Source organism: Neopelma chrysocephalum, unplaced genomic scaffold (assembly GCF_003984885.1).
Source record: "Neopelma chrysocephalum unplaced genomic scaffold, ASM398488v2 Primary Assembly neopelma1_25, whole genome shotgun sequence".
NCBI classification, from domain to species: Eukaryota; Metazoa; Chordata; class Aves; order Passeriformes; family Pipridae; genus Neopelma; species Neopelma chrysocephalum.
In genome coordinates this window covers 43,154,690-43,179,992 of record NW_020897694.1, presented here as the reverse complement: position 1 = coordinate 43,179,992, position 25,303 = coordinate 43,154,690, and the positions used below count along the sequence as shown (strand labels likewise).

Here is a 25,303-nt window from a genome sequence, read left to right as displayed (position 1 = left end):
GCTTTTCTTTCCTATTAAGAAACTCTATAGTAACAGTAGAGAAAACTAATGTGTCCATTCTATGTTTCAGTCGCATAGTAGGCTGAACTGAAGTTAGAACAGAATTTAAGTTTAGACTTACTTGTCTGCATTGTAGAGAAAAAGCAACGAGTGGTCCATACAATCCTGAGTAGCATGAAAAATTCAAAGTCCTTTTCTGATAGAGTATTTAGGTGTTTACACAAGACAAAACTTTCTAATTACCATTGGCATGTCTTCAGTAAAATGAGGTATTAATACAAATAATATTTTTAGCCTTCTATTACTAATGTAATTGTTGGGCACTATAGAGATTTTTTTTTTCTAAAATGTTTAATGTTTGAGAATGGAATTTAACGGAGACTGGGATTTTGAAACTTACTGTGTTTGTTCCAGTTCCATATCAGATATAACTTTATTTGAATATTGTAGACTTACTTGCGCTTTCTTGCGTAGTAGTTCTTTATGTGGAGAATATTATGATGTTCATACTAGTGCCAAACAATTGTGATTTCATCACCTTCTCTTGTACAGAGTTACACTAATTTTTGTAAGGTATACTATGCGAGAATTTGGAAAGGTAATGAACATGTGAAGTAAATTCTGGATACCTAATGCATCATTATTCTGTAGTCTCTCAGGACTATCAGTTGATGCTGCATTATGAATATAAAAAAAGCCTTCCCTTTGAGGAATACTTTGTTCCAATCATGAATTCTCAGTGTATTGACCCGTAACGAAAAATAAATAAATTTGCAGTGCATTTTCCAGGTTGAGATAGAATTTTGGGAGATTCTTACTGGCTTGTCGTTTGATTTTGTTTTGTAAAACTTTGTTTACAGAAGATAGAATATAGAGTTGTAGTGGCACAGCGCACTGCTTGTGACTTAGAGATGCAAAGTTTTTATTTGAGTCTTTCGTGAAGGTATTCATTTTGCTATAGTTACAACACTAAGTCCTTTGTGCGTATTATAATAAAATCTCTAGTACTCAGTACAACCCAAGATCAAACTAAATAGAAATTTTAGAAAAGGTCTTAATTATATCAGAAATATTTTTCTCTTTTTGCCAGCATAACAGCTGAAGTGTGAGTAACATAACAACAGTTTTAAGTACCTTCTAAGACTATTGTGCTGTATAAACTTGAATAACATGTAAAATTACAGACTATGGATAAATCCAAGCTTCCAAATTGGATATGGTTTGAGCTGTGATTATTCATACAAACTGTATCCTTTCTTGTGTGTGATGTTTAACTATTATCAGGATTTAAAAAAAAAAAAGCTAGATGAATGAGCTGACATTTTTAATAGCACATTTGTGACACTGTGCCAGTAAGTTATATTTAGGTAACAGTGCTGAAGATTGTAAAGTCATATAGGTATCATTGGGCATAGTTTTTGTGATGTAGGAAGAATTCAGTGAGTTGCTAACAATTCTTTTTTAAACCTCACAAATGTGTACTTCCTTAACAAATTAGCACATTCTGTGTCAATAGTTGCCATGTCATGAAATCCTACATGCACTTATCAGACTGTATAACTTTGACGTTGGTTTCTTCTGTCTGAATATAGACCTATGCAGTGTAAATGACTATCAAACCTACATGTGTAGAATCAACAGAGGTAAATAAGTACTTGTGTTCATAAATCGGATTTGTAAAACCACTCTGTTGAATATAGAAGTGCCTTTTTTTCTCCTCTGTTGACTTGCAGGGGATTCCACCTGTCTGGTCCAAATGTAAGCTGTGTAATAAGTGAGGATGTTCCAATTCAAAGTGTCTGGGGAGACTGTTGGTCGTTTGCCTAAAAGATGGGAGAAATTCTGTCTCTCACCTTGTATTTGGGGTACTGCCTTAGCCTGCAACATTACTACTTTGACTTTTTTGTATTGTGAAAGACTTTCTTTAGGTTTCCATCGTGAGTTGAAACAGGCCAAGAGCAGTGGCAGCTATTCAGAACATAAATGGATTGTATCTTTTAATGTCCAGCCATAAAGAGATGATATGGAGCCACGTGGTGCTTTGTGGTAGTCTTTTATCTTTGAAAGTAGAAAGAACTCCAGTATGTCATTTTACAAAAATACCAGTCCTAAGGTTTTAAGATATATTGTGAAGAGTGAACTTTATGATGCTTTGAGGTCTTTAACTACTACTCAGTGGTCAGGCTTTGTCTTCATTGGAATGTCCAGAGGTTTGTTGTTTGGTGGTTGTTTTGTTTTGTTTTTTTTTTTTCTATAGCCTGAATTAGCTCTAGGTCAGTTTAAAATTTAAAAATGGTGGTAAAAAGTATGATTGGAAAAAAGAATGGAAAAGTAGGTATTGAGTGCCAGTGAGCTTTAGTTTCATTTTTGCTTTCTGAATATTAGTGTATCTGGTTTTGAACCCAGCCTTTCAAGCTGAGTCTCAATTTTGGTGGTACACGTGTATGTAAATATGCAAGTATGTTTCTGGACCAGGGCCTTCTGTGTTGAATTATGTGGTAACACACAAAATAGCAGGGAATAGGTAATCTTGGAATATCTTTCTATTAGTTGCCTATTTAGCTATTTCCTGAAATGCGTGAGAGAACTAAAATGGGCTGAGTGCATTTAAATTAGGTCAAAGTCTTAGATCTGTCTTCATCCAGGAGCTCTTCAGCATAATCTACTCTTTGGTCTTTATCTATTCACCACTTAATATGGTATTTCTACAGTGCTTTTAATCTGTTTGAAAAGTATTTAAAAAGACAGGTTTTATACACTGTGAAGTGTCCCTCTCAATTTGTTTCTCCTTTAACATTGCTTTAGATGAAGATGGAAGTGAAATGTAATTGAAAGGGATGTATTGTAAGAGGTACTAGTCCCTCAAAGGCTACTGTCCAGCACTGGTGAAGGAGGAAATTGGTCAAGTTACAAACAATGTGGCTTTTATTACATTCAGTCAGCAATAATAAACCTTTGTACTTTAACAAGATTTTTTTTTGTTTGCTTTTTAACAGGACACAGGGATATTAAGCCTCATGCTTTCTTTGCATTAATATGGGGCTGACTTGCAGCAAGTAGTTCTTTCTGAAAAGCTGAGTTTTAGGACAGGCAAAAAGATACTGATTGTGTAAAAATCCAATAAGTGTGTAGAGACATTTCTGGGTTGAAAAGAAAGGTTGCTAATCAGGTCTTAGATACCTACTAAGTACCCCCATTTAGGCTTACCTAGTTCAGAGGAGGCTGCTGTTAAAGTTTTGATCCATGCTGTTGCATGGATCTAATTTTTATCAGACTCCATGTAGCATTAACTTCTATGGAACTAAGTTCTATAATCCTTCACAGATTATTGCATTTGTGTTTGTTTCTTAATCATCAAAATTTTATTTCTATTTATTTTTCTCAGATGAAAACATGAGTTTTGGGCACAGACATGTTTTGTAGTTGTTTGGCTGGCCAGTTTTATTTTAAGATTTTCTGTTTTCTGTGTGTATAATTGTGAGTTTTGTGCATATAATATGTTTCATGGCAACATACAGGACCTAATATGTTCAGCTGTAGCAACTGACAGAACAAAAGCTGCTAGAACAATATTTCAAGTACCTGAACAGTAGTGTGTTTTCTATAGAGGTGCTGTTTTAAATTTTTAAGACCAAAATGACTGTTTCTTTTAGTTGAAGTTACCTAAAAAGGGTTTCAGTCTGCTCTTAACTGTGACATGGCAATTTGTTTAGTTTTGGGGAGTTTATTTTGTTTTGGAGGGTTTTTTTGGTGAAAAATCAACTATATCAAATAGTTGAATTAAATATCTCCATGCTGAATTTGAGTAAAGCAACAAGCCAAAACAGTTCTGTAAATGCTTCCAATAAAGAGGGAAACTGAAGGTCAAGATAGAAGTGCTGATAAATGGAGAGAGAAAGCTTTACTGTTTGTTCTCTTGGGAAAAAACTTGATTGTGAGTGTGAAACTTAGCAACTGATCTGGTTTTGGTTTTTTTCTGATGTAAGATGTCCCTGCATGTGTTCTACCTTTTGTTCTTACCTTCATTGAGAGGGGAAAAAGAAAATCACTGGGAAACACTTCTCTTGCATTAACTGAATAGAATAAGTGAAAAATGATGTATTAATGATTTACTGGAATTGATTATTTATATACTACCAGAGGTAAACTGCAAGTTATTCGTCCTCATAGAAAATTAGTCAGTCCCTTTTGGCTTAGACTGCTTCTGGGGCATCCAATTCAAAATACTGAGAGTAGTACTAATCCCAGCTCAAGAAGCAGGAGCTATATATCCACAACTCACACCCATTCACAGACACAAAATCAAACAGTATCTGAAGAGAGATCAGGATTCATCACTTTGGATTGTATTGTAAAATGTTTCTGTCATAGCATTTTTATTACATTTTTTAAACAATCAAAAGGAGTCTTGGATTTTTATGATTTTTTAATGATTTTTATTTGGGATTTTTGTGATACCTAGAATACTACTTTGTTCATCTTGTTGGTTTTCCTTCTCTTTGTCTGAGTCTGGTTTACTTTGTGACACATTTTGTTTGTGGTAAGTAGAAGTGTAACACTCTTGAATAAAAATAGTTACTTTTAGCCTAAATGTCCATCAATTTGTCTGAAGTTTCATTTTAAGGAAGCTGTTTCGTAGTGGTTTTAAACCCTTAATCTTTTATAATTGCTTTAATTATTTTTAACTTAGAGCACAAATTGATTTAGAAAGAATACTGAATTACTCTAAACTTGATGGGAATTTTGAACACCAGCTGATGGACAGAAGGTGGCTAGATATGGGGTTTGCATGTCTGGCTTTTGTTGTTTGAGGAATTATTTAGAAAGAAACCAACAGGTTAAAAATCCTTCTCTTTAATATTTGCATTCCTCTCAGTTAATGTGTTTATTTTAACCTCTCCCTACCTGAAAGAAGCAATTCTCTGAATAGGATTTGAATGAAATAACCTTTTAAAGTCCAGAGATGGTCTATCTTGCTAGTATAATTTCCAATTTACAGATTCTTTTCCAACTATTAAAACCTGACACTTTTTGATAATGCTTTGATTACCTGAAATTCTCATCAGCTGAAAGAGAGAATTTAATACTTTCTAGTGTTCTAGCTTGGCATGCGTTGCTAGCCAGACAGGTACCTGATTCTTAGCTTAACTGTGCTTGTCTTTTAAAACATGATAGACTAAGGTTTTTGAAAATCAGGTCAAGACAGATTGATAAACTTCATTTCTAGCAAGTGTTTGGTATCATTTAAAATATGTGATTTCAATGGGCCTTAATTTAGATCAGCAAATAGTATGAAGCTTAGTTTCTAGGTGAAAAGGAAGTTCATCTTTAAAGGTTTCTGTTTGAGCTGTTTTTATAAAAAAAACAGTTTTGCAGTTGTGACCTATCTATACGTCAAGTGCAATATTTAAATGGGTAAAGTAGAAGTAATAATGACTTTGCAATGTCCTATTTGGAAAAGCTTTTCATCTGCTCATTTATTCATCTTCTTTCTATCAGTGTCTCACGAGTCATAGATAAGGGAAGGCATGGGAAGAGTTGCAAAAGTACCATTCAAGTAGGGAAATACCAGTTTTATGAGAATTGTTCTGAAGATTGTAGATGTTAAGGTTTTGTGAAGGGACATGCATGTAAATTCAATGTTCTAAGAGCTCTTTAGAAATTGAATGGATTTAAGGTTACCATCACCAGCAGGTGATGATATGGTTGGTCTTTATGATCTCATTTATTTATTGGTTCCTGGTATTTCAAAATGAGTAAGTAAAAAATAGAGAGAGGAGAAATTTCCAAGGATTCTGCTTGTTTTGTTTAAAGACACCCTGATATTTAAAGTATTTTTACAGAGAGACAATAATTTGTGAGCCAAAAACATAGATAAATCTGAGATTATAAAGGAACTTGCACTATCAGCGTTCAGTTGATTGGCACATTTTGGAAATCAGAAACCTGTCTCTGAACTATGTGAAAAACAGGAAACTTAGCTGATGGCTATTAATCACCCTAGTGTTTCCTGTGTCCTTAGTTCATTAGGATTGTAGTTCAGAAAGATTTAAATGGGTGGGTCAACAACAAGAGTTGTTGACACAATTCCTTGGTATTCTCTGGCATATTAAATTTTGTGCAAAGTTGAAAAGAGACTATAATGAATTCCAGGTTGTTAAATGTAGTTTTAGTGGTGTGTTGTTATAGACTCCTTGTATACCAAGTAAGAAGGAACATGAAAATATGCTAGGTCTTTGGAATCTTTGGAAATTTCTTACAGCAGCCCCTTTGACTCAAAAGCTAGGCTGTACTTTGAACATGCATTGCTAGTTTCTTTTTGACTTCAGCTGAGCTGGGATAAAGACTTAATGATACTGAACTTCCAGTTTAAAAATGGTTTGACAAGGGGTGAGTCTATAATCCAAAACAGAAGTAAGGGAAAACCACTGATATGCCACTGGCAAAAATATATTTGGGACAGGTAGTCTGAACAGTGATGGTCTTGCCTGGAATGTGGAGGGCATAGTTCTTGCTGTGTTCTTGCTATCTCACATTCTTGCTAAGTAGAAGGACGTTTTCTCTATCCAAGGGATGCTTGGTGTAAACTGAATCATAGCACAATGCATGAATGAAAAGCATCATACAAGCCAGCTGCTCTGGCAGAGCTGCACAGGGTGAGCACTACACATGCATCTCTATTTTCTATGCTTTTAAGTGCTTTTAATCAGACTGTCTCATTTCACTGCATATCATTGAAGGATATGCAAAAGCTTTACAAAAATTGTGGGTTGACGTTTCCTTCTTATATTCAGGAGTATGAGATGAGCAGTTCTAGACAGAAAAAAAGACCTCCTATAGAACCTCTTTTAAATTTCATTATTTCTCTGACATGTTTTTCAGTTTTAGATCCGAACCCTCTAGAGTGATGCAGAGCTATAAAAACAGTGGTCTAAAAGTTACAGTGTGCAATCTACAGCTGACTTGCAGAACAGCAAAGACACTGAATTTGGCATTTTCAGTTGACACTGGTTTATGGGTTGAAACATTAATAAAAATGTGAACTTGGCTACTATGATGTCCAAAATCATCATCCTCATTTTGAGTTGTCCTGTTGATGTGCCATCTGCATCATTTGTTGTAGAAGCCCACAGTTACTTGTGCCTTGTGGTTTCCCCATATCTTTTCCCCAAGTGTTAATCTTCTGATTACCAGTCTGTTAGGACAGGCTGATTTCCTTTGCTGTGCCACCTCAGGAATTACTAACAGCCTCCGTTTCCCAGGCTAGGCTGTTCAAGTTCCATCCCAAAATGAGACAAAGTTTAAATAGAAGACGAATTTGACATTCAGTAGTGAATTTGTAATGTGATACAATTTGCTTAGTTCGTCTCTGATATTCAACAGAATTAAGTCTGTTGTGCTTGTAGCTATCAATAAAGACTAATATGTGTCACAGTAGGAAATGTTTCTTCTAACTGTAAATAAAAGTGAATGCATCTGATGGTTTTTGTAGGCATCTGTCGAAGTCGGGACCAAAACCTTTGGGACTCAGAAAGCAGCCCTCAGGGTGGTAGATCTCACATGACCTAGTTTATTCTTCATTAAAACAGATGGTATCTATCTAAGCAAGGCAAACTTGGTTTTAAGAAAGAGCTGGGGATTAAAAGGATGGGAAGCTGGAACAGCCGGGCCTAATTAATGGGAGCAAATAAAGAGGCAAACTGAGCATTAAATTAGTCACCTACATCAATAGCAAAATAGTCACTACATGACTACTCACCAGTTGTTTTAGCTAAACAAAAGTTGCAGGATTGGTTTTCCTAGCATCAAAAGTATCTAAAATTGCATCAGAAATATTCCCACATTCTTTATTCTTTTCTACCAGGCTTCAAAGAGAGTAAAATCCTGGAAACTGGCTGTGGTATTTTGGCATGGCATTAGGGAATCCAGCTTTTGTAAGACTGAAAATGCCTTTCTTGCATTTGATATTTAGGCCAGGCTGGTCCTTAGCAGGTTTTGGCCCTTTGTGTGTGTTTAACATGAGAAGGTTACCTAATGGAGAAGATGGCTGGCATTCCTTCAAGCTCTACAACCATATAAAATATGCAATGGGATAAAAAAAAATTATTGTTTCTGTTGTAAACAGATTGTACTGGATTAGTGGTTAGCATTTTGCATATTTTTATTCCATTTGCCCATTTAGTCCTGAAAATCCTGAATTATGTTGTAAATAGCACAGGCACTCTTCACTTTCTTTTGTGGCCAGAAACCTTCACCTGCCATATGCCTTATCAGGGAGAAGGGGCCTGCACAAATAAACTAAACTGCACAAATCTGCCTTTGACCTTCTAGTAATAACTGAAGTATAATTTTCTGAGGTGCTTTTTTTGCTCTAAAACTCTAATAATATGCCCTATAAAGACAGGTAGGGATATGCATGTGTATATGTAGCCATTGCTCTTCCTTCAGCAGGATAGTACTTGGTAATTCCCAGGACTCATGCAGAATGGTACAAGGTCCCTGAAGTTCCCTTGGTTTGAACCAGCTATGAAATAAATGTCAGTAGAATAAAGTACAGATTTGTATATACTGAATTTCCTTTCATTCATAACGTGCAAGTATAAAATATTTCTATTTTAAGGTAATCCTAAGGAATGTTTACTTATCTGTCACAAAAGGTTGAATTCAGTTAGTTCATTCAGCTAAGCTCTGAGGTAATCAGGGAAAAAGGTTGAACAGTCCTTTCACAGGGATTAACAGAAACTGTTCCGTGACTTTAGTGTCTGTTTCGTGGAGGGCAAAAGGCAGTGGTGCTTTGATGGAAGACTGGTAACCCTGCCTTTCTTTGCTTCCAAAAACTTTCCCTCAAATTTATGGAGCTGGGCCTTTATCTTACACACTGCCACTTCACTGCTTCAGTTTTTTAGTTTTCTTACTATGAATCTGAGGAGCAGAATTTACACATAGTCACAAGAAGACCTGTTTATATAAAAGAGTTAGGTTTTCTTGACTATGCTAAACAACCATAACATCATCTTCTCTCAGCCTTCCACTTTGACCGTCATCCTGTTCCTCCCTCAGCCCCCCCAGTTGCAGGGAAGAAAATTTAAAAAATGTTTGCAGAAAAGTATGAGTAGGAGACCCAGAACAAAAGTTTGAAGTGAGATATTTAAATTATAGTTGTTTTTGTATGCAAACTTTATCTGGTTATTTGAAGACTGGCTGCGCATAAAAAAAAAAAGCTTACCAATTAGTCCCATGGAAGGGTGGTGGGTGTGTGTCTGGGTACTGCCAACTAATGCAGGCCTAGTGGCTGCATTAGCTATAAATGCAGGTGATGGCTAGAAAATTCATATTATGAGAGATGTCTGAAAACAAATATTAGATGACTTCTTAGTCTATACAGTCTTGTTGATTTCCATCGTTGCTTAAAATTGGGTTAAAGATGTTTGAAAGAAGACTGCCTGCGATCAGTTCAAAAATAAAACTGGTTAGGGAGGTTCTGTGTTCTCGCCTGTCTGTGTGGTCTTCTGGTTTTCCCGGAGGCGCTCTAGATTAGGTGCTTGCCACTGTTCTGGAATAGCTTGCCAAGCTTTGCTGTTCCTGGCAGAGACTTTTTAAGGAGGCTGTGTTTTCAACATTAGGAGTATTGCTAAATAAGTCCCTGACAGGTTCTTTGAAAATGGATGGAACTTGTGATTTTGTTATTTCTGAGCAGCAGTTTGTAAAGTTAGACCAATAGCATAAGGAAAAGTAAAGCATTCTAAAATAAAAATTTCTAGGACAAGTAGAACAAGTCACGAAACACACAATCACTAGAGACCTAGGAGCAATTAGGTATGTGTTCACTTCTGACTTTCCTGTTGCATATGTCTGTGGAAGCACTTTGTTCATACAGGTATCAAAATGCATGCAAAACCCACATTTGCTGATGGGGTTAGTACTGTTAATTTCCCTGAGTCCGCATTTGGAAGTTGCAAAAATGACGGGTGATTTTTAGTTTCAGTGTGCAATATGACTGTAGTTATTCCTCACAGTGTTTTTACTCAGAATTTAAATTTCAACTCCTAATTTTGAAATAACCTAAGTTACTATTTTTTTTTATTCTGTTCATTAAACGTAGATGTAAATAATCAGTATTTAAAGCAGCTTGAACAGATATCTCTGCTTGGAAGCTTTTGGTCCTTAATATTTTTGTATGGGATTTTTTTTACTGCAAAAGCCCGTCCCTGAGCAAATAAAGTTGTTTACAGGTATAGTCATGTAATGTGACTACATTGTTAAAGGATTTAATTGCATGATAAATTTTCCAGGGTAACCTGATGGCTTACTTTGTTATAACAGCAGGCTTTTTCTGAGACTTCTGTACAGTTTTTGTGGTTAAAGAACTGTAACTTGGGACAGGTGGGAACGTAAAACTTCTTTGATAGAATCTTTTGTGCTTGGACAATGGTAATCATTGATGTGTTTGTGTAGTGAGAAGTTTTATCTTAAAAGCTGGCTTTGAAAACTGTATTGTTAGGGGAGCTGCAAGTTCCATAAAACTGGATTGCTGGAGTTGGTAGTTTCTAGATTGTAAAATGAGTATTTTGTTTTATTTTTTAGTAAATGCAATAGTCTTAAACAATATTACAGATGACTGGAAAGAAAAACTTAAATAAAATGTGAATGTTTTAGGTGAGAATACACATAAAGAAAACAAACATTTTAAAAGTAAATTCTCAAGTTTCTTGAATTTACCAGAGGCAAAAATTCCCTTGTCTTTTCTCCCCAATTAGTGCAATTTTAGAAGTTCATTTCTTGGTCTCTTTCCCCTACCTCTCTCTCAAAAATCTGTTTCCTTTCATATGCATACTCATCTCCTTGCACATGTTACACATCTTAGAAAATTAAAATTGTCTGGTAGTATAGATTGATGGTAACTGATTAACATAATCTGAAATCAATTGACATACCAATTAATAATCCTGTAATGCGTCTGTGGGCTGCCTTTCTAGGGTATGTGCAGGGAAAGGGAAGATTGTGAGCTCAAGTATAAGATTTGACTTCTTTGGAGAGAGTGACCTTTTACAAGTTAGGCACTTGGTTTGAACGCCAAGTGTCCTTTATAGCAGCACATATTTCTGTCAGAATGGGATTAAAAGTATCTGGTGTAGTTCTGTAATGGAATCTACATGACATTGTTTAATGAGCTGAAAAAGAATAAGCAACCATCCAACGAGCTGAAATGTGTGTCCAAATGTGTAACACTGTGCTGCACTACAAATAGTAATGTGGCTAAATATGCTAGTTTTAACTTTCATTTCAAACTAAAAGAAATAGTTCAGTTACGTATGATTGTCATGAGCTCAATGCACTGAAAAGGACCTTTAATGACTACTGGATGATGATGATGATTGAATAGACAAATGCTAATACATTATTTAAAAGTCAATATGTTTTTTATTTTCCTTTTATATTTTAAAGAGTGAATTGAAAAAGGAATACATTAACTCCAAAAAAAGGGTGCCAGAGAGCTACTGTTTCCAAGTGATAAAATGCTGCAGCACTATAAGCAGATATTTTTTTAATTTCTTTTTAGAAAGGTCAGCAACTTTTAAGTATTTTTTTTCCCATCACTTCCTTATCCTACTGAATCACTTCACCTATCTGTGCATGTTTAAGGGAATAATTCCCTACTCTGAATAATTGGAGACTGGAGTTGTTCTCAGTCACCAAACGTTGGGAGATGAATATTTTTAAGTTTTTTTGTTGTCATCATGATTCTGTATTTTGTGTTCTTTGTGTTATGAGTTCTTACATTTTAAACCTTGATTGATTTTGAACTACCTAGTTTTAATAATTAATAAATGGAAATAATGAAGTTGAAGAGAGTGTTTCCCAGCTTTTCTTCTGCATTTGGCAGCAGTTTTGCTTCTTCCATTAATATTGGTTGCATTTGAAACTTACATATTGCATACTTATTTTTTGTGTGCATCTCCATTACTCTTTCTCAGGACCATTTCTCTTCTTTGCAAGAAATACTTCCAGTATCTATCCAAAGAGTTGCAGTATCACAATACTATTATTTTTTATCAAATCATTATCAAGAAAATTGAGAAATCCCAAGAAAAAGAATTCTGTGAAAACAGGTAGAATATGGGAAAATGTGAGGAAAACCAAAACAAACTAACCTGGAATTGAGTTCCCGTAGGTTTTGATTTAGCAAGTTATCACTGTTTTTTTTTCTCCTTTTACAGTAAATTGATGTTTCTACTTCAACTTTTCAGGCACGGGTACCTTTGGACGTGTTCATCTGGTGAAGGAAAAAATGGGCAAACGTTACTTTGCACTGAAAGTAATGAGCATTCCTGATGTCATTCGACTGAAACAAGAGCAACACGTGCACAACGAAAAGTCTGTCTTAAAAGAAGTCAACCACCCCTTTTTGATCAGATTGTAAGTTCTTGTGTTTTTTAATTCGTTTAACTCATGCATTAAGTGCAGTTACAATATTCCAGAGTCTCATTGCAACTTCTTATGTAAATTAACCGATGCTGAGCATTTAATTTCTATTACATAATCTAGACTAAAATAGACTCTGGACTAAAATATTTATTATAGAAGAATGAAGAATTTAAAATCAAGATGCATAATTTAAACATTCAGGCAATAATTTATGATAAGAATTTTTCTGTCTCTTATTTTCATGCTGCAGAAGAGAAATCTTCTTAAGTGAGGGGAAAATACTAATGAAGAATTGTTAGGATTTGCTCATCAAAATGACTTCTAGAATGATTCTTGATGTTAGAAATGTGATAAAAGTATTTTTACATGTATGTCTTGTAGGTATCTAGCTAAAGATATTGTTAAATGTAAATATCTGCTTTTTAAAAACTTATGTGAACTCTTGCAAACTTTATTTTTAAGGAGTTTAAATAACTGCAGCACTTCTTGGACTTTGATATTCCCATATTTAAGGTTGTTAAGTGATGGAACCTATTGAGAAACATGTTTTAAACACACTTCATAAAGAACACTTTTTTTTTTCATGGAATTATGGTAATTCTAATGATCCCAATAATCCCATTGTTAAAGATGGAAGGTATAATACTTTTCTGTTCACAGAACCACAGTATTTCTTGTGTATCTGAGTCCAGAGCTATTAATTGGATAACTAAAACTCTGGGTAATTGCAGAGTTAATTTCCATTTATATTTTCTCATGCATGGATACAGGGCTATTGACCAAGATTTGTTTTGCATTTACCTACCTTAATGAGTTTTACATAAAAGTATACAAAATTAGCCTTAGTTAATCTCTAGCTGCCGGGAGTGCAGTCTCCTCCCAGAGCTCAGAAAGTATCAGAGAGAAAAGAAGAAGGAACAGCATGGTAGTCATTCAGAAGACGGAATGAGCCCTGCAGGAGGAGGCTTTTTCTCTGGTGTGTTGTTGCTTTTTCCAGCATCACGATGCTATTAGTTTCCAGCTAGTGTTCAGAAATCCTGTGTATGGCACAGTATCAGTAAGATGAGTTGTATGGTGTGTGTGGAGTTTGAGATGCTTGGAGGAAAGCAAGATGAAGAGGCTGAGTGCATCTGGTTAGACTGGTTGGAATAGGGATGGAACAGGGGGAACAGGATTTTGTGTATGTCTGTGTACATAAGTAAATTCTTTAAAGAAAACCCCAAACCCAGCAAAAAAACCCAGCTAAATAGGTCTGTGTGTCAGGAAGAGTGACAATAGAGAAACCTCTGTGACATGTCAGAGATAGGGATGCAAGGATTCATGTCCATACAGAAGTGATCAAAAATCCAAACTGGTAAGTTTTCTTGAATTTCATTCATACCTTATTTCCAAAATATCAGATTTTTAAGTTGCCAAAGGACGCAATTTACTTGTGTGCACGGCAAACATTTTTCACGTCTTCTAGAGCTGTGCCTTTTCTGTTGAAATGTCCAATGAGACATTGCATCAGCTGTGCTCATGTAATTGTCCATGTGATGCCTTTGTCCCTTGGCAAAGGAAACTCAAAGCAACCTAGCTGAAATGAGGTAGTTAAAATTTAAGTCACAATAATATTTGTGTGCTTTAGGTTAAACAAGTTTTCATGGGTGATTATCACTGACTGTATGACAAATAACACTTTCTATAGCTTTTTATGTGGGTAACAGCTTTTTTTCAGCTGCCCAATAGATGTGGATTTTTCTATGAATTCTTTAAAGTGTTTTATTAAGTGTTTAGCAAAAAGGGGAAAAAAATTAATGTAGTTCTGCTTCAGTGCCTTTAAACTGTGTTATCTACTTTCTGGGTTTTATATTTTCAGTTAACTTCACCATCTTAAACATGGATGGTATTTTCCTTAAGGAATCTGTGTCAGTGAAGCACAATACTTCAACATTTTATGATGGAAAATAATAAGTAACGCTGAACATAATTGATTTCCAGTGTTCGTCCTTCCTATGTCTTGCTATATATAAAGAGTTTATATAACTTTTTCCTTTTCCTGTTGCTTGTGAGAAATGTCTTTTCTGCACTTAGGGAGGTCCGGTTTTTCTGTAGACACTTAAGTTATTTATCTACATATTTTTTTAAACAATTTTTTGTAAATGCTTGTTTGGTGCTTGCAATCTTTACTGCATGTTTGAGTTATATATCATACCTCTGTGTGCAACACTTCATAGTGAGCTGTAATGTTGACATGTATCTTTTGATTTTTTTTTTTCAAGAGAACAAGAATTAATAAAAGTCCACTATGTCTTGTAGTCCTATAAGCTAAAACAGGTTGGTTGTAAGAGTTCACAATGGCATCGAAAGTTCAAGTAGTAAAGCTGAATTGTAGAGTTAACATCACCATGCATATTATTCTGATCACAGCTTCTGAGATTTTTTCTTCTTTTTTTGTATTGGAATTACTATTTAAAGCAATCTCCATTGCAAGTATCGAAGTTCTTAATTTTGCCCTTTTTCATGTATATCAAATAATGTATCCATTTTTTCTGTGGAAACTACTGTAAAACTACTTTGTTTTAATGGTCTAGATCTTCCATTTTTTCCCCTCTGTATTCTTTGTCAGATTTTGCTCTTTCTCTCCACGTACGTGTTCTTTTAAATATGTGGTTTTCTTTGTTTTGCCCACTCCTGTTCTTCTTTCATTGTTTATTATTTATTAACTACCTAAAGTACCTCTCCAGAGTGTTTTTACTAACAGTCAATGAAGATACTGTGGACATCATCAATAGTCAATTCATTATGTTGATAGGGAAGAAGTTCCATAAAAGCAAAGGCAAGCCTGGACTCTGCTTTCTTCATCACTTTGAAGGAATGGAAGAGCTGTTACTGATGTCTGGTAGTCCATCTCATTTTCTTGGTTGCCTCAGTGCTGGTATTAAAAAATAAAATCTTACTGAGTAAAAGTCATTCATGTGTTTGGGACCTCAGCTTGCTCTGTCTTTGCCGAGGCTCTCTGCCTTGATTAAGTGCCAGGTGATACTGCAGAAGTACTTGTGATACTGCAGAGGCAGTTACTAGAAGCTTAAGTAGGCTCTCTTCTTGTATCAGTAAAGTAGGTAGGGATACAATGTTCTCTATCTTTTATTATGAAATTGGGGCTATCTCTTTTTTTTTTAATGATAGTGTTCTTCAAGGTGTTGTTACCAGATACTTAGTTTCTTCTTAACTGTTAAGTTACATTTGAGTGTGTGGTATGTGAGTTGTTTAGTGGGGATAGAAAGAAAAACAGCTTAGTTTAGAGGAATGTGGGAGAGAAGATTACTGTATTCTGTAATGAAGCATTTTAAAGCCACATGGAATTATTTTCTTTCTCCCTTACCTGTTCTTTACTGTTCTTTACTGCACACTAATAATGACTGTACCACAATAATAGTTCTTAAATTGAAGGTGACAGTCTGAGGAATGGAAGGTACTTATCATTAGGTTGATTCTGAGGTACAGAAATGAATCTTGTTTTGCTGTCATTTTTGCTTTCCTATTGCTTTTTGTTAAAAGATACCATAGAAGAGCAAGCATTGTGATCTGATGCTTTAGCTGGGGTTGTGTATTTCCAGGGAAGAAGAGATAGCAGGACAACTTTGTGATGTCTTATTTTGAACGTATTGTCATGAAAGTCTTTACAAAAGCAGATTCTGCTCACCCCCATCACTTTGGCAGTATTTCATTACATAAAATATAAGGTGTGTAAGAAATGTCTGGTCTTTATATCAAGTCAGTTAATTGGTGTTTAGCAGAGACCTATTTTCTACAATGCAACAGAGTTTATCAGTTAATTTACTTCCTTGGCTTGCACTGTACTTATCCTCAACTATCTGTTTTATGTTGCAGGTTAAATCAGCTACCTTGAATGTCTGTTACATAATCTTGTTGGATTCTTGGGGGTTTAATATTTGCAGACTAGACATCAGAAATTAGTTATGTACATTTTATGTAAATTTACTTCTAAAGCAAATCGGAGATGTAATTGCTTTATTCAATAAAATAATACTTTTATTACAGATTTTGGACCAACCACGATGAACGTTTTTTATATATGTTAATGGAATATGTGCCAGGAGGAGAACTTTTTAGTTACCTACGCAACATGGGACGTTTCAACAACAGCACAGGACTATTTTACTCTGCGGAAATTATTTGTGCAATAGAATACCTGCACTCCAAAGAAATAGTTTATAGAGACTTAAAACCTGAAAATATATTACTGGACAAAGAAGGACATATCAAGCTTACTGACTTTGGATTTGCTAAAAAGCTGGTGGATAGGTAAGTGAGGTTTTCTTATGGTAATTACATTTTGCTTGCTAAACAGTTGGGAAAAAAAAGGTTTGATTTCAGTGCTCAGCACTTCATCTGACACCCCATGTGATTCATACACATCAAGTCATGTAATATGAAGGAAGTGATCATCTTGAAATGGCTGCATGGAAACCCGTATTACCCCTTAGGTAAAACTGGGAGCAATATCACACATAAGCAACAGTAGAAAAATATTTTTAGATGAGTGATTTTGTATATTGAAGTTTTTATGTAAAGGGAGTTCAGTAAAATAATATGAGCAAATATTAAAATCTGTACAATAATCCTCCATACATATTGAATGGCTAAATGTTTTGTAACTCTTGTTTCCTTCTGCTTTCCTTTTCGAGATTTTTGGAGTGTGAGAATAACATTTTAAAAGCCTGTTGCTAAAATGAAACTGCAAAAATCTAGACAAAAACAATGAAGCCAACTTCAGCAGAATTGGTTTATTTAACTGTTAACTTTTACATTGCTGTAAGCTTTAATAGCATATGTAAATTTGTTGATAATGCAGAGGTTTTTTTTCTCTCTGTTTGGACTACTCTTCCAAGATGACAATGCATGTTCTTAAAAGGAAGCAAGAGCATTGAGATTCGAGAAAACTGAGGAAAATCTAGCCTGTCGTATCAGAAAAGCAATGTGACAAAGTTTGGTATTATACCCTTGAGCCATCTCTTGAGGGGAACAGTATTACTTTGTTCTAGTTGAGGCAGCTAGTTAGGTGCTATATAGGTGCTTATTCTCTTCACTCGTCCGTGTACCTGTTTGATGCTGCTTTTACAACAGATGGTTCAGTGTGTGAGGATAATTCTACAACATCAATTTGAAAGGATCTGAGTGGATCTGAGGGAACTACTTAATGCATCCCTTACAAAGTCAAATTCAGATGAGAAATCAAATCATGTTATAGAGGTCATAATATCTGCTTCCCCATGGGTTACATGCACACAGTGCCGGGTTGCCTTGGCACAGAAGAATGGTAGACAGCTAATAACTGATAAGCTGGTTCTGTTCACCTTTAAGGTCTGCAAGTATGTTTGAAAACCGTAGAATTTTAATATCAGCACATTTGATTGAATTCAGTTTCCATTGGGCAAGCAAATAGGCATCCAAATGCTGACCTTTTCTTTTAATACTATGTTTTTAAGTCAAAATAACTTCTTGCAGAAAGAGGCAATGCTACTTCCATGTAAGAAAGTGGGACAATCTCTTTATAAGACATTTTCATGCAAATTCTTATGACTTTCTCTTGACATGTAGATACTGCCACTTAGTGGTTATTCTTGATTTGGATTTCTGTGGCTTTAAGACAAAACAGAAGTAACCCTTAGTTAAATAAGATGATAGTTCACATCAGAGTATATTTTTCAACCTGGAAGATAAATCTCTATGAGTGGATTGGTTCAAATGCATTTTAGGACATCAAAACAAGTTATCACTACTGGTTTTAATTGTTTTTTTTGTTTCCCATATTTCCTGGAGGGGAAGTGAAATCGATCAGCTTGTGTTAAATTGAATCATAGAAGACTATAGTAGTTTTATCTTCCTAGCTGATTTACTTATAAATGTACAACAGGTAATATAAATACAGAACATAACATTAGAAGGAGCAAGAACATTATCAGTTAGAGCACAGACTTGCACCTGTGCAAGTCTGGTTTAGTTTTTTGTGTTATTGGTTTTATTGGAACTACATGATAGTTCCAATAGTACACTCGCTAGTGTATTAGCTGAAGTCATTTTTACAAAGCTGGTTTTGTCACTGTAAAAATACACAATTGTCACCATTTATCCACTAATGCACTCCAGTAAGTTCTTTTGTTTATGGCATAGGCTATTTAATTAAAATTATGGGATATGTTTTGTCATTTTTATGTTGATAGACATTTGTACATATGAATCTTACATGTACATTTGTATGTGTGTAGATGTGTGTATATGTACAGTGTATATGAATTGCGAAAATAAGACAAGAAGCATTTATGTTTTTCAAACATTATGAGGTAACCTGCCACTCAGGATCAGCAGATATATTCCTAGAGAGAAGACGACATGATATGGAAATTAAAGCATAGTCTCCAGAAGACCTTTGATACAATTACACATTCTTGATACATAATACTTCACATGAAAGATTCTGTAGCTGCCTAATTGAGGTATTGCTGTATACATTTTCCTTTCTTGCCATTACGCTGTGTGAAAACATGAAGTGTTCACGATGTCCATCTACAATTAAGCTGCTCTTTAGAAAGAATGTCTGGCTCATAGCTCATGTTCCCACTTTGGGAAGCAGCCTACATGTTTACCTTCTTATTAGTACAATTTCTGAAGGGCTAGATTCTTAATATTTTCTTTATATAGACAGAGGAAGGAGAGGAGGTTTTCTTTTCTCCTTCTGTTCCTTGTTGGTATGTCCTTCTGTTTATCCTTGTTCCTCCTTTTGCAGTCGTAGTGTACGTTTAAAAATTCTAAATTTTTCTCCAAAACAGTGTGTCTTTGCCTCAGCTGCTGTTTATTTCTTCTCTTTTCCACCTTGATGTTGCTTAACTGAAGACTTAATAACCTTTTCAGTTTCTTGTAAGTACATTCATACTTTAAAAAAGGGGCAATGTCAAGAAGAGAGATGGGGAGGGGATTTGCTTTGAACTTTACAGCCATTACATTTGTAGACCTTTCTTTTTCTGAAAAGTATATACCACTTTTTATGTATAGTATTTTCATTAAAATTTTTTTCTAATCTGGTCTTTTTTTTGTGTATCCTTTGGTTTTTTTTTTTTAATTTCTGTGTTCTTTCAGAGAAGCTAAAAACTAATCTGCATGGAATTTTGTGGGGTTTTTTTATGCTCAGATTTCACTCAGAAAGTTATAAAAGTTTTAGGTAAACTTAAAACTTTCTTTTTTTTTCTGTAATGTTAATTTTAGTTTCTTCAGTTTATATTCCTAAAAATAATTACCTGTGAAAGTCTTTTAGAAACTTGAAGTGATTAATCCTAAATATATTCAGGATAGTTTTGCACTGTTGCGTAAGCTGAATATTATTTTATAGCTTACCTTTGTAACCACAGTAGATTCTTTGTTTTATTTTCACATTTTAAATTTAAATGTTCAAACTTATCAACTATTGCTTACCTGCATTTCAGCTTTTATTCTGAAAACCCAGAGCAGTGGATATTTTCTAGCAGTTTGAAGGGAAAAGTCTATTCTTATTTTTCTGCATTGTAATTTATCTTCAAAAGGATGATCTGGAGTTTCAGATGAGTATGAAATAATCATAAAATAGTAATGATAAAAAAATACTTTAGGCAGGTTATCTATTTATAGCTTTTACTTGATGTGTTTTCCAAAATATTAAGTAGTTTGTTTCTTGACCAACAAAAGGAGAAACACAAGTCTTACACATCTGATAGCACAAATACATAGCTTGGAAAAGAACATGAGCTTCTTCCCTGTTTTTGTGTAGTCAGTGAGAATAAATTTCTTGGTGGTAATAAATTTTATTTTGTAGTGCAGCTAGGAGACTTCAAGTTATGTTAGCCTTTGCTTAATTCACAGTTTTCCTCTTGCTTCCATAAAAAGATCTTGTTAATAATCTGTACGGTTCCCCAGCAAATTGTGTAGGTCCTGGAAGTCATGGTCAAATGATTTATTTTTTTCTTGTATGTAAATGACATTGATAAGGGATGAAAACCTTCTTCTTCCCAAGTACAGTAAAACTGTCAGCTGCTTCACTTGCAGAGCTGACTAAATCAGTATGATTAACAATGCATACAATGCTGTTTTGCATATAGCTTTTTAAATTTGGGAGAGGGAGAAATTTTTGTTTTAAAAGACAACAGCTGTTTTTTCTGAATTCCATAGTGCTGATCCATGCAACTGCTAGATGGCAGTAGTGTCAAGCAGTGCTGAAAGTAAGAGTTTCCTTCAGTATGCTTGATCTGGAAAATGAGAGTTTAAACTTTTTAGATAAATGTATGATAAAAATTAAAAATGCGTTGTTTACACTAATGAAGGTAGTTTCAAGAGCCATGAAGCACATTGGTTGCACAGCATGTCTAACGCATTCTGACAGTTTAGCTGGAGTAATTTAGTTTTCACCATAGGAAAATCAAGCTTGAAGAAATTCAAGTCATAATTCTTCATTTAAAGCCTTGGCTGACAGTACAGCTCCTCTTCCTTTATCTTAAGTATTTTTATGAATATAGGCTAAGGCTTAAAAAACCCCAACAAACAAAAGGAAAACAAGGGAAAAAAACCTTCCAAAAGCTCTCTTTAAAATAATTCATAGAGTTATAGAATATGCTGAGCTGGGAGAAACCCATCAGGATCATTGAGTCCAACTCCTGGCCCTGTGCAGGATGCCCCAAGAGTCACACCATGCGCCTTACAGTGTTATCCAAATGCTTCTTGAACTCTGAGGCTTGGCGCTGTAACCACTTCCCTGAGGAGCCTGCTCCAGTGCTCAGCCACTCTCAGGGTGTAAAACCTTTTCCTGATATCTAACCTAAACCTCCCCTGACTCAGTTTCATGTGGTTTCCTCAAGTCCTGTCACTGATCACCAGAGTGAAGAGACTGAAACTTACCCTTCTGCTTTCCCTCATGAGGACCACAGTGAGGTCTCTCTTCAGTCTCATCTTCTCCAGGCTGAATGAACCAAGTGATCTCATCTGTTCCTCATAAAGCTTCCCCTCCAGACCCTTCAACATCTTAGTTGCCCTCCTTTGGATGCTCTCCAATAACTTAATGTCTTTTCTATATTGATGTGCCCAGATCTGCACGCAGTATTCAAAGTGAGGCTGTACCAGTGCAGAGTAGGATGGGACAATCACCTCCCTGCAGTCTCAGAAAAGTTGTTGAATTAGTATTACTTCTAAAAGTGATTGCTACTCAATGCATTTGTTCAGGAGCATGTTACCAGTTTGCTTGGAAAAGATTCTTCCTGCTCTCACAAATATTCAATAAGAGGGTTTTTTGGTGCAAGGTAGAAATCATGTGCAGTGACCATTTGTGACTTTATTCTTTGTCATACCTAACTAGAACTGTTTTTAAAATGTGATACACTTTTTTTCTTTCTTATTCTGTGCTGTTATTTCATTTTCTCTGAATTGGTGAGCACTTTTTCATCTTTTGACTTGGTATTGAGTAAGTGCAATTTATTCAGAATGAAAGCACATATTTTTTCTCAAATGTATACTTAAACTTAAGTCAAGGGAGTGAAGCCAGGCAAATTCTACTTGGCCATTTTTACAAAGAAGAGCAATATATTTCTGGAAGAATTGGTTTCAGAATATTCTTTTCAAATTGTAATTTGATCTTTGTAAACATACCTGCCTGATTTCAACTTATTTCACGTCTTTACAGAACTCAAAATATACATTTCAATTAGTTAGCAGTATAACACTGTTTTATCCTTATCTTATCATAGAAAGCTGTGACTAAAAATGACATTAAAATACATCAAAAATAATGCTGCTTCATGCCACTTACATATCTCACATTTGCTTAACTACACCTTGTAAATAAATAACTAAAAATACAAAGTGTTTTAATGGATATTGTGGAAGTGATAACAGGTTTCATTTCAATACTATTTGAGAAACTTTACTTAAATTGTAAAATGAGTCTGTCTTGTATGTGTGACTATTTACTGATTTAAACTACTACTTTTTTAACTCCCGTCTTCCCTTTGTTTTTATAAACAAAACTTCTTCCTTCTTCTGGAAAAGGCCAATAGGCTTGTCTTCTGCTGTGCCTGTCAGTAGTAGTCCATGAACTCCCAGGGTCTGCAGCTCAGAGGGTGAAAAACCACTGTTAGTAATTTCAAAGAAACATGCAGCCTAATGGGTAGAGTATCATACCACCAGTCAGCAAACTCAGTCCACAGACATTTTCTGCAGCCAAGAAGTTTCTTAATTTCCATGTATCTCTGTTACAGGGGAAGTGGAGAGCATCATCAAAGCAGTCTGTTTAGATCTTGTAGAGGCCTTTCTTATTTCTGTTTCTATATACAGTAAATACATAGGTATATGTTGGGTACTTCTTATGTGTGTATTTGGTTTTTCTTATTACTATGTTTCAGTTTAACTTCAGTCTGGTTTTGTTGTTTGTTTTGTGGGCTTTTTTTCTTCTTTTACTCCCAGAACGTGGACTCTCTGTGGCACTCCTGAGTACCTTGCACCAGAAGTTATACAAAGTAAAGGCCATGGAAGAGCTGTGGATTGGTGGGCCCTAGGAATTCTTATATTTGAGATGTTGTCAGGGTAAGTGATAATTACTATATCACAGCAATATTATGTAATACGGTCTTTACGAGTTCTGTTTACAATATTTGGATTAGCAAATTTGGGCTAAATTTATTATTGATATACTAGTTTAATTTCTACCTCTGAAGCAAGAAATTGGGAAGCTGTACAAAAGAACAGATATCACTGTTCTTATGGGAATGTTTTAGGTTTTTGAATTTGTTGGTTTTGTTTGTTGTTTTGGTTTGAGGTTTTTTGGTTTGGGGTTTTTTTTTTTGTTTTACTTAAGACTTTTGTAACAGCTGCTCTTTTCCCCATCTGTTTTGGAAATTCAGGCTTTGTCAAAGTTTAGGGTTTTTTTCATAAAATCCTTTAAAGGCTAAAGAAGAGGATTACTTCTGTAATTAATTTCTAGCATAGCAATATAATACTTGCAGTGGGAGCTTTAGTCTGTAAAAATGCATAATGGCAAGTAGGAAGTATTAATACACTTTGTATTACTACTGAGCACTGATTTTTTAATTATTTTCTTTTTTAAACCAAAGGAAGAAGAACAGAGAAAAGCTTTAAAGGTGTATTTAAAATCAGTTTGTTCAAATGCTACATTTGATGTTTTGGAATTTGTTTGATAAGCAATGTTTCCTAAAGATACAAATTTAAACTAAATTAACTGGCATTAATATAATTAACCGTTTATGACTTTCTAGTATTAGTTATATAAAAGTAATTGCCTTAGTTTGCTCTGATTTCAAAAAAGAAATACTGTTTTCAGTACAATAAATAACTGAATTAGGGAGAATGTGAAATTCTGCTTATGTACTAAAAGCCATCTGCGTGTTTTTCCTTGGCTTTTCTTTGTCATGGCTGCATTGTGTGAAGGTACTAGCAGAAAAGAGAGAGATTTTGAAAGCATTTGGCTTTGCCATGGTGTAGAACAAATCCAGGCGAAAGCAAGACCTTCATAGTTTCTGAAGAAACATAGTATATTTCATCAGTTTGGTTTCTTAGAACTTCTTTTTGGTACCTGACTGAGTGTGCTCTATGCCTTCTCAGTCCCCACAGGTGTGTCAGGTTGCCTCTGTGGCCTTTCGTTGTAGATCTGCAGCCCTGTGGAGTGATCAGAACAAAATGTCCTTGCTTGGATTTATTCATCCTTTTCTCTAGTCAGCACTGTCACTTTCACTCAAGAGTAGTAACTTTGGTGACTCTTCCAGTGTTTGGACAAGCTCGTCAGATTGCCCGATCAAGCAGATTCCCTGATGGATGGATAATCACTTCAGAGCTCTAATTCATTGTGTGTATTGCTGTGAAGAAGTCTACCCAATAGCATCAAAACTTTATCCCAGGACAGTATTGCTGCCCACTGCTTGCTTTCTTAATATCCTGGAGGCTTGCATATGCATAGGCAATTTGTAGACAGAAAAGCATGAAAAGGTGTAATAGTTATGACTGACCCAGGCAGCTTTTGCTGACTGGTCTGATACAAAGTCATTATTTATGTAGGCTGATCTGTGCAGAGACCAGGCTTCACCTTTCTTCTATCACTCCCTGTAAGGTGAGCAGCCCAAGTTGGTCGAGAGGAATCCTTCTCAGAGGGATGAAAGGAACAAGCAATTCCCAGCAGTCTTGTTGCCACTAATCTTAGTCCTAGACAGCAGAAAACTGTAGGTGAAAGCGTCTGGTGCTGTAACATGAGCACAGGTGCTGCAGTCACCCAGCTGTAGTCTGAGTGATTTACCTTCCTGCCACGGGCTTCAGTGGGACCACTCTCTGGTCTGTGGTCTCAATGTAAGTGGATATCAGGCCTTTTTTCTTTGTGTGTCTTACAGAGATGTTCGTGGGATTCTTTCTACTAGAGCAATAAGAGAAGCAAAGTTTCTATTTTACTAAGTTAACATACTGACTACAGGTGATAATCAAGCAAGATCTCATTTCTGGAGTCAGACCTCAAGACTGGAGGGTGCTGAAGTATGACTGCTATATATTCTGCTGAAATATGACTGGCATATCTTCTTCATGAAAAAAGGGAGCAGCTGCAGTCATTTCTATGTAGGGCCTTCTGTGTCATGACACCATCTGGCTCAAGGGATGAAACCTGGATTCTGGGGGAGTGGGGAGGGGTGGCTTAATTTGAACACTTGGGCTTTAGAGACCTTTAACCAATAGAGGTAAATTACACTTTTCTAAAAAGCAGTTGAGGCCTTATATAGGCTGATTGACAGAGCAGCTGTCAGCTGCGTGCGATTTTTGTCATGGCCTTTACTGCAGTATTTGAGTAGACGTGCTCTTCGTA

General features: G+C 35.4%; 1 protein-coding gene across 1 annotated transcript in view; it reads left to right on the top strand.

The window, feature by feature from the left end:
- The window catches only part of PRKX (protein kinase X-linked), a 54,528-nt gene that overhangs the window by 13,125 nt on the left and 16,100 nt on the right, over nt 1-25,303 (top strand). The window contains exons 2-4 of the mRNA XM_027675116.1: nt 12,249-12,417; nt 16,471-16,734; nt 22,909-23,028. Of these exons, the coding sequence (XP_027530917.1) occupies nt 12,249-12,417; nt 16,471-16,734; nt 22,909-23,028 (553 nt within the window). The remainder of the gene's footprint in view (nt 1-12,248; nt 12,418-16,470; nt 16,735-22,908; nt 23,029-25,303) is intronic.